Source organism: Tachypleus tridentatus, chromosome 12 (assembly GCF_004210375.1).
Source record: "Tachypleus tridentatus isolate NWPU-2018 chromosome 12, ASM421037v1, whole genome shotgun sequence".
Taxonomy (NCBI): Eukaryota; Metazoa; Arthropoda; class Merostomata; order Xiphosura; family Limulidae; genus Tachypleus; species Tachypleus tridentatus.
In genome coordinates this window covers 2,359,149-2,368,669 of record NC_134836.1, presented here as the reverse complement: position 1 = coordinate 2,368,669, position 9,521 = coordinate 2,359,149, and the positions used below count along the sequence as shown (strand labels likewise).

Below are 9,521 nucleotides of genomic sequence, written 5' to 3'. Positions count from 1 at the left end.
AAATATTGTTAAATGAAAAAACAAATGCTTCATTTCAAAAGGAAATGTAGAGAATAAACATCTTATGTTTCTCTGTTTATGGATGGCAATGAAATGTATACATTATAAAGTATAAACAAATTATGTCATTTGGATGACATCTTTTCATTACTGTACAGTTTCAGTATTAATTAGAATAACTGATAATTTTTCATTTAATATTTTTACTTTTTTAAACTTTAGAAGTGTATGCTTTAAATACTTTATACAAGTACAAAGTATACAAAACTAATGAAATGTGTAATTTTTGTATCAATTAATTCTTGCATATTTGATTGTATAAATTATTCAATGCTGAGACCAAAGTTTCTCATCATTAGCTACTCTCTTAAGTCAAACTGATGCACATATTAAATTTTGAGTAAATATCTAAACTGTCTTAGAAAACTTTTCTGTAAACCTATTTATAATTAGAGATAACTTTCATCAGACTGTAAAAGAACCAGCTGTAAATAAAAACGATTACATATTAAATCCATATTATCATGGGCCATCAGTATTATTTCTTGTAATATTCAATTCAGAGATCACAATATAGCTTTTTATATTTTATTTTCTAATGTACACAAACAAACTACCTAACAGTGTATGTTCAGGGTTCAACTTTAAGAAATTAGTATTGTCAATATTTTGGTCAAAACTGAGTTATTGGCTTTAATTATAGAAGTCAAATATTAAACATCCACTAAAAGTAGGTGAAACAGGGTTCCCTCACTTCTTGGGAAGTAGAGAAAGATTTAATTCCTCCAAATTTTGAAGAGCCCCTATTGTGATCACCTTCTACAGTAATAATGTGCAGTGTGACATTTGCAGTCGTCTGTATTTTCTCACCTGAGCTTGCAACTTTAGACTAAAGGTTTTAAATAAGAAGTAGGCAATACAAATATTATAAGGACTTAATACTTTTTTCTTAAAATGGGAAGAATTTGAGTATGAAAGATGAGAGAAATATTTTATTAACATAATTATCTTTGAAAATTAAAGAAATAATAGATCAGGCATAAAACATAATACATGACTGGTCATTGGCATTATGTGGTGTAAGGTAAACTTCTTAGCTCTAAAAGTAGAGATTAAAAGTCAAACTAGTGGTTTAAATACCAGGAATATGCCCCAAAATGGCACAGCAGTATGACTGTGGACTTATACTGCTAGAAACCAGATTTTGATAGCCCTTTGTGTTTAATAACAAAACAGTATGTGACTATAATTTCATGTATATTTGTATTTGCTACATGCACAAAAGGTAATATTAGAATTTATCATCTGAGCTTGAACCAGTGCAAGAAATACTGTATTTACATGTATTTCTATGTCAGTAATTTTTAATTCGACCATGTCAATATACTTTCAACACTACCTCTTATCTAGAGATGAAATAACTAATGACATGTTTATTAGTTTGTAAGGAAAAAAGTTATATTGTTGAGATTTGTTAATTAGAAACACTCATTTCTTATACTAGTGAAGTACATCCAACCTCATTCCAATTCAATATTCTAATTGTATAGTGAAATTATATATTTTGTAATTTATGGTAACCTTTTAAGACCATTATGAAAGATGTTTTTTCTTCACCACCACCACAAAAAATTTGCTCGTATGTACAATGTTTCATACATCATAATCCTGTAGTTCTTCCATCAAATAATTTTCTGGAAAAAGTTTCATTTCAAAGTTGGAGAGCCATTGATTTAACCTAAAAACAGGATGTCAAAACATGGTTATGAAATGTAATTGTAAATTAATAGCTTTGATGCCTAATTTGCATACAATTTATAATCAGTTGAATGAAGGAAGGGAAAATTATTTTGTATATGAATTAGGGAATTTGACTACCAAGAAATTAGTATTTTTCTACTTTCTTTTAAACACTATCATGTTTTGTTTAAATGTATTTAAAAACAGCTGGTATGGGTATTAAAACTAATTAAAATAAAGTACAGAAAAGTGATTCATCCTTATTAACAAAGAGTTTCCAATTGATCATTGCTAGGCTGATACTTTTAAATGATGTCTGGCTGTTGAATATTGCAATACCAGTGAAAATCCACTCAAGATATAAATAAATGTCATATTTTACTGAGCTGTTATCGTTCACTAGGACACCTTGTGATTAATAAATCTACATCTGCTTTTACTTCTGTTTGAAAACATATTGGTGATTTAAAGTAACTCATTATATTTAGCAAAATATCCATTACATAGACTTGGTTTCACTTCTATTTGGAAACGTTTATTGTTTAATGAAATCTAAATTCATTCTCTTGCTTTCTCCTGTTTGGAAAACTGTTCACTTGTGGAACTCACTATATTAACAAAACTTTAAATTTCCAAACTTCACTGCTGTTTAGAAATGGACTGCTTGAAAAAAAATTACATTTGCTCTATAGATTTTGTGCAGAAACAAGTTACTAAAACTGTTGTGTTAAAAGATTAAACTTTCAAGTTTTAGTTTTTTTGAAATCTACATTTGCTCATTGAGTTGTACTTCTGCAGAGAAATACAGTATTATTGGTACATGTAGAAGCTGAAGCATCAATGAACTATAACTGATTTAGTTTACACAGCCATCTTGTTAAGTGTCCTCTGGCACTGAGAATATCTTCATTTTGAAAGTAATGCTTCAACCCTCCAGAGTTCCTACAGATATAACACAAAAATTAAATACAAAATATATGATACATATGGTGAGTAGACAAACTATATAACATTTTTTCTGTGTTGGTACAAATTTGATGTTGCACAGATTTGGTGAATGTTCATCCTTTTCTTAAGTAATATTACAATTATTTAATAAAATATGTAGATATAAAGTATTTTTAGCAACAGTTTTCACAGTATTAAAAAAAATTATGAAATTTAATTTTACTACTGCTATTACAGTATGTAGTGTTTTTTACTAAAACATTTGGACATATAAACCAAAGAATGCAATGGAAATGTAACCAAATATTTAGGGATATTGGAAAAAAAAGTGACCTTAACTTAAAAGGACTGGAAAAGCATGATAATAAATATGATAAAAGAAACAAGATAAACAGCAAAACCATAAATGTACTAGAAAAATACCCAGCTGTCTGGCAGTTTTGTAACAAAGTATTTCTACTTGACATTCAATAATGTTCACCATCCATGAGAAGGAGGATTTTATTGAAATTTCAGTTTAAAAATGAGTTATGGTATTACATCAAAGCATATTCTACTGAAGTATTTGTAGATGCAGTCACCAATGAAAGTGTCTTATTTCTTTTGTTGCAACACTCATTAGATTTTTACTAAAGAAGAACAAATAATTATTTTTTAGTTTGTGTCTTGACTATTTTATAATTGAAACTTACTCCTTGATTTTGTCATTTTTACTGGTTAAATCTAAAATGTATCATTTTGTGGATATTTCAATAGTTCAGCTATAAAAATACCACCTTGTTATAAATGTATTACCCAGTGCAGTAGTTTTTGAGATATGAGTTTTAGACACATACATTGCAAGCTCCATTACAATAAATTTATTATTACTTTTTTGAATTTAATATACTTCAAAATTGTATATATGAACTCCTGTTCTAATGAACATATTTAGAGATGGAATCCAAGTTTCTTTATTGTATCTGTTCAAAACGTTTCTTGTTCTCTCTTCATGAATTAGTTAAAGGAACACTCAGACTTTGCCAAGCAAAACCAGGGACATAAAATTACAAAAAGTAAAGGATTGTTAGATATACATGACTATTTCATTTTAAGTTCCATGCAAGTATTAAATTTAGTTGTGTGTAAAAATAACAGTTTATTGCAGGGTTTATGTATATAACTGTGTATGAATCATATGTTGTGCAGTTCAAGTACTGTGAATTGACACTTGTTATATTATTCCATCATATTGTCTGATAGTTTGTGCAGAGTTCTAGGACTCAGTAAGAATGTAAATATGCCTACAAAATGTAGTTCAAATTAGTATGATATAGTCAGATATCCTGACTGAGTAATTGTGAATATAACCATAGTGTATAGTGGTAATTTTTAAAGTGAGATTATCACTGCTTGTATTGTAATAACAAAGCAGAAGAGAGGAGAATAATTTGTCAAGTTGTGTTATAAAGTAACTGAACCAGGCTGTGTGGGCTTTGACAAAACAAAAATTATTTAAAGCTTTAGATACAACTGTGATAACTAACAGTGTAACAAACATTTGTATTTAATTTTGCTGCTTTAATACATTTATCAAAACAAATGGACTGTGTGCTGTTTCTTTATTGCTAAAATGTATTGCCAACATGTCACAGGCACCTACTGTAAAGAATCTGGCCCATAATTATATAAAAACCTGATGATTAAAGAAATAGCAAAGTATTCTAACCAGCTGGGGAGTCCGATCATACTGAAATAGTTGAGGAAAACATGTAGAAATATGCTGAACATCCCAATTCTTGTGGCCACTATGGAGTGACAGGTTCTGCAAATACTGGTAGAAATAAGTGTAAGCTGGGCAGACAACATCCAAGACATCAAAGCTGAAGTTGATCCTGTGAATGTTTAAATCCATATACACAATATCTAAAATTAAAAGGTTATGCACATGTGTTCCAGTAATATCAAAACAAAAATCTTTAGACATGAATAAATGACTGCTTCTCTTATCACATTATAGTTTCTAAATGTTTATAAATCTGATGTTTTGTTTAACCTCCAAATAATATTTTTGGTTTATTGGTTACTTTTGAAGGTATAAAAATGTTTATTAAAGAAATTCACAGACCTTTTTTCTAAGGTGATATACAAAACTTTAGATGGAGGCTGAAGCATAAGTCTAATTGCAGTTTCAAAAAATGCATCGGTCAGGTTGTCATCATAAATCACTAAATGAAATGAATGAAAAATTTTATCTCAATGATAAAACATGTTTAACTGATTTCAGGAATTTATTTTAAACAGTAAGCAAGTATATATAAATATATATATTCCTGAAAGGTAAAGAAGGTGTATACGTATGTCTAGGTAATAAGTATTTCTTGGACAGAAATTTGACTTTTCAATTTATCAGTGCTCTTTATGTAACTGAATTCTACAGTCTGTTTATTATTTCATGTGAAAGACTGTTTTCAAAAGATTAAAAATGCCATTTTTCTCCTTAGTAATATTCCAGGGAATAGAACGTATTTTAAAAGGAATGTAATTATCACCATAATTAATGTATTGTTTTAAAAAACACAACACCCTTTAAAGAATGCAACAATCATCCAGATTACTATGTTATTCAATAAACCTCTTTTTACACAGATGAAAAACAGACAATAGTATTATTTCAGGAATGCAATGTTCCTTAAATATGTAAAAAAAAAAAATGTTATTATAACTATCATCATTTTCCCATAAGACACAACAAAAATTATTAGACCATACAAATTGTCAATTGAAAAATACATCTTTCACAAAACATGATACTTATTACTAAATTAAGATTTAAAACACAACTATTAGAGTACCTACATATCTGTTGCATTTAAAAGTCGTAGGTAAAAAGAAGTCTACTGAAGTGATTAAACAACTGTTTTAAGTGTCCATAACTCTAGTATCTCAGGAGAATCTACAAACATAACCACTGATTTAACATTACAATATTTCATAATATAACACGTTTGACAAGCTTTGGGTGAATATATCTATCCTTAACTAAGTATAAAATTCAAGTTCTCATATAAAAAAAATTCAGTCAACACAACATAATATACAACACAATTGATCACTCAACTGTAATACCACTTTTGCTAAACACAACATTTCTTTAATTAGTTTTAATACACAAGGTTATTAGAAAAAGTATTACTATTTTTTAGTGAATACAACTTTCCTCAACTAGATGCAAAACACAAGTCATTTCAGTAAAAATAGTACTATTGTTTCAGAGAGCATGGCTTTCTAAAGTAACTGTAAAACATACAATAACAAAGTACTACCAGTCTTTACAAAAACAAACTTCTGTTACCTAGATATGAAACATGACAGACGTACCTACACTTTTATTAATATAACATTTACAATGATAAAGGTACTACCACCTATCCAATGATCTTTAAATAAAATATAAACCCCTCGGTGTGGATTCCTGTACGTGGTGAGAGGACCTCCCAGGGAAGGTTCTGTTCTATCTGGTTACCTTCTCTGGCATCTAAATATCCACCCACGTGTTTGCCGTGCGTGGCGACCCGTGAAGGGGAGGAGAGGATCCTGGTGGTTGAGGGGTCCAACCCTAACACACCACTTTGGCCTCGAATTCCTGTAGACGGGCGGCCTTTGGGTGGCCCCCCTTGGGTCAATCGGCTGGTCCACTTGGGCTAGAGTCAACCAAGTACCAGTGTTGGAAGATCTCAACGGGTGTTGTGGAAATTGTGCTTGATGCTGGTGTTTGGGTATAGTGCTCACGAAACCCTGGCGTTGCTGCATTGTCCTTGCGTGACTTTGTAGTGCGTCCCCTTATAGGGCTCCATGGTGGGTGGGGTCAGTGGGTACCGAAATTTTTCCTTTTTCCTATGGATCCTCTAAACAATTTAAATAAAATTGTAAAAAAACAGTCAATGGTTAAGCGACCACGTCTTGAATACTCAGAACAGCAGTCTTCAACATCAGTAACACACGTACCTCATTTTCTTATATTACATTCTCTTTCGGAAACACCTTAGGGCAAATGTCCCCTTTTTTTATTCAAAAGGGACTAGAGGGACTTGCTGGCTCTCCAAAGTCAGTAAAGAAACTTCGATCTGGTGACATATTGGTTGAAACATCCACATCCCAACACAGTGAACTCCTCTTGAATTCAAAGGCAATTGGAGATATACCTGTTGAGGTTACACCCCATGCTACCTTGAATTCTTCACGAGGAGTTATTGTTGAAAGGATTTGAAGAACGTTCCCGAGTCAGAGATTCTCGCTGGTCTCTCCACTCAAGGAGTTTCTGCAGTGAGGCATCTCCACTGCAAAGATGGAGTTACACTGCCAACAAATACCCTCGTTTTAACATTTACTTCACCACGTGCACCTGCCACCATCAAGGCAGGTTATCTCATTGCAGGGTTCGCCATACATACCAAACCCACTTGATGTTTCCAATGTCAGAGATTCGCCACTCAAAGACATCTTGTCGTGGTTCCCTGACATGTGCTCGTTGTGGAGGCAAGGACCACGATGCCTATGACTGTGACATGAACCCACATTGCGTAAACTGCAATGGTTCTCACCCTCTTACTTTCATTCTTGCCCAAAATGGTTGGAGGAAAAAGAGGTGCAGCGTTTGAAAACGACACATAACATTATTTATCCTGAGGCTCGGAAATTGCTGTCCACAACTCCATCTCGGACATATGCTGCTGCACTTCATTCGACAACTACAGTGGGAGTGCAGGCAGATCTCTCTGTGCCTCCAAGAGAATCGTTTTCAAAACAAATGAAAAGCCTTTTGACCTCCGTGGTTAAAAAGGTTGATGAATCGACTTCCACACCCATCTCTGTTCCTCCCATACCTTCCAACAAACCTCAAGATCCACGTCCTTCAGTTTCAAATACAGGCATTTCTTCTGATACATCTTTTTCTCCCACCACAAGAGACAAAACAATTATTCGTTCGTGTCCTCAGTCACTGGATTCCCCTTCCAATAACAAAAACCTGCCCACCCGACCCAGAGCAGAATCTATGGAGGTTGATAGACCTCCTCCGACTAAAGACAGTAAGGAAAAAAGACGTGGTCGTAAACCGAAGGGTTCTCTAGCCACTTCACCTATCCGTTCTTAAAAATGGCCACCTTGATACAATGGAACTGTCGAGGTTTATGTTCTAATCTGGATGATATCAAAACGCTGATTGCTTCCTCCCATCCTGTTTGTCTTTCTTTACAAGAAATATTTCTCAAAACTGCTGATACTGTCTCCATTCGGCAGTTTTCTCTGTACAGAAATGACAGGTTGTGTGATGGTCGAGTACATGGAGGGGTGGCACTGTTGGTTGATCAACACCTGCCCACCTTGTCTTTGTCACTCAACACACCCTTGGAGGCTGTAGCCATCCGCGTTTCCTTGGGTCATACCATCACTGTTTGTTCTCTGTACCTGTTCCCTGGAGAGACATATGATCAATCAAATCTTGATGCTCTCGTTGAACAATTGCCATCTCCATTTCTAATCCTAGGGGATTTTAATGGACATCATCCCCTCTGGGGAAGTGCTATTATTGATGGGAGGGGCCGATCTGTAGAGCGGATGCTCTCTGATCACAATCTTTCTCTTTTCAATACTGGTTCTTCCACTTACTTTCATGCACCTAGTCAGTCCTTTACCGCTATTGATCTCTGTTTGCTCCCCTTCATTATTCTCCCATTTTTCATGGAGGGTTGACAATAATCCGATCCTTTTGAGAGAGACTGGCCGTGGTCGATGCCACCCTACCCGTGTGCCCTGGTGGAAGCTGGATCAGGCAGACTGGTCCACTTTCACTGCTCTCGCAGAACTTGATCCTGCCACTGTAAATCAGCCATCAATAGACGACTGTGTAGCAGCAGTAACTGACTGTATTACACATGCAGCTGCTCAGTGTATTCCTAAAACCGACACGTTTTCCACGATATCCTCGTCCGTGGTGGAATCCTGCTTGCCACTTAGCACGGAAGGCTCAAAAGCGGGCCTGGGATACTTTTCGTAGATATCCCACACTTTCAAACTGGGTTGCTTTCCAACGGGCCCGTGTACATGCTAGGTGGGTAAGACGTCAAAGCCAGAAGGAATCTTGGATTAAGTTCACAACCAGCATATCTTCTACCACCAGTTCCAAGATCATATGGGACAGGATTCGAAAGGTTAATGGGCACTACAATTCTGTCCCCCCTCTCGATCTTACTCTCTGATGGTCAGGAGGTGACTGATGTTCGGAACATCGCTAACACTCTAGGTGAAAGCTTTTGCCGGGTATCTAGCACTTCTGCTTGTTCCTCCACCTAACTGGCCATCAAGACTCGGGCAGAGCGATCACCTCTTTCCTTTCAAACTGACTGTTTTTTTGACTATAATTGTCCCTTTACCCTGGTGGAACTTAAAATGGCCCTTCATCGGTCTGCCAGTACGTCTGTTGGATCTGATGATATTCATTATGACATGCTGCACCATCTATCTCCTGCTTCTCTTGATGTCCTTCTGATTGTTTTCAACCGGATCTGGCAGGAGAATGTTTTTCCTGATGCCTGGCGCCAGGCTATTATTTTACCTTTCTCTAAGCCAGGGAAAGATCCCAAGATTCCTTCAAACTACCGTCCAATTGCTTTGACGAGCTGTCTCTGTAAGACATTAGAAAGGATGGTTAATGCTCGTCTTGTTTGGTTCCTTGAATCAAACAACCTCTTCTCGCCCACCCAGTGTGGGTTCCGTCGACAGCACTCCACCCCAGACCACCTAATTCGTCTTGAAACATCTATCAGAGAAACCTTTCTCAACCGCCAACATCT

General features: G+C 34.9%; 1 protein-coding gene across 1 annotated transcript in view; it reads right to left on the bottom strand.

Annotated features, from left to right (window-relative positions):
• Positions 1 to 576: 576 nt before the first annotated feature.
• The window catches only part of LOC143234915 (uncharacterized), a 36,068-nt gene continuing 27,123 nt past the window's right edge, over positions 577 to 9,521 (bottom strand). Inside the window, exons 10-12 of the mRNA XM_076472609.1 lie at positions 4,796 to 4,895; positions 4,397 to 4,562; positions 577 to 2,682 (exon numbers count right to left, since the gene is read on the bottom strand). Coding sequence (XP_076328724.1) covers positions 2,647 to 2,682; positions 4,397 to 4,562; positions 4,796 to 4,895 — 302 coding nt within the window. The 3' untranslated portion in view covers positions 577 to 2,646. The remainder of the gene's footprint in view (positions 2,683 to 4,396; positions 4,563 to 4,795; positions 4,896 to 9,521) is intronic.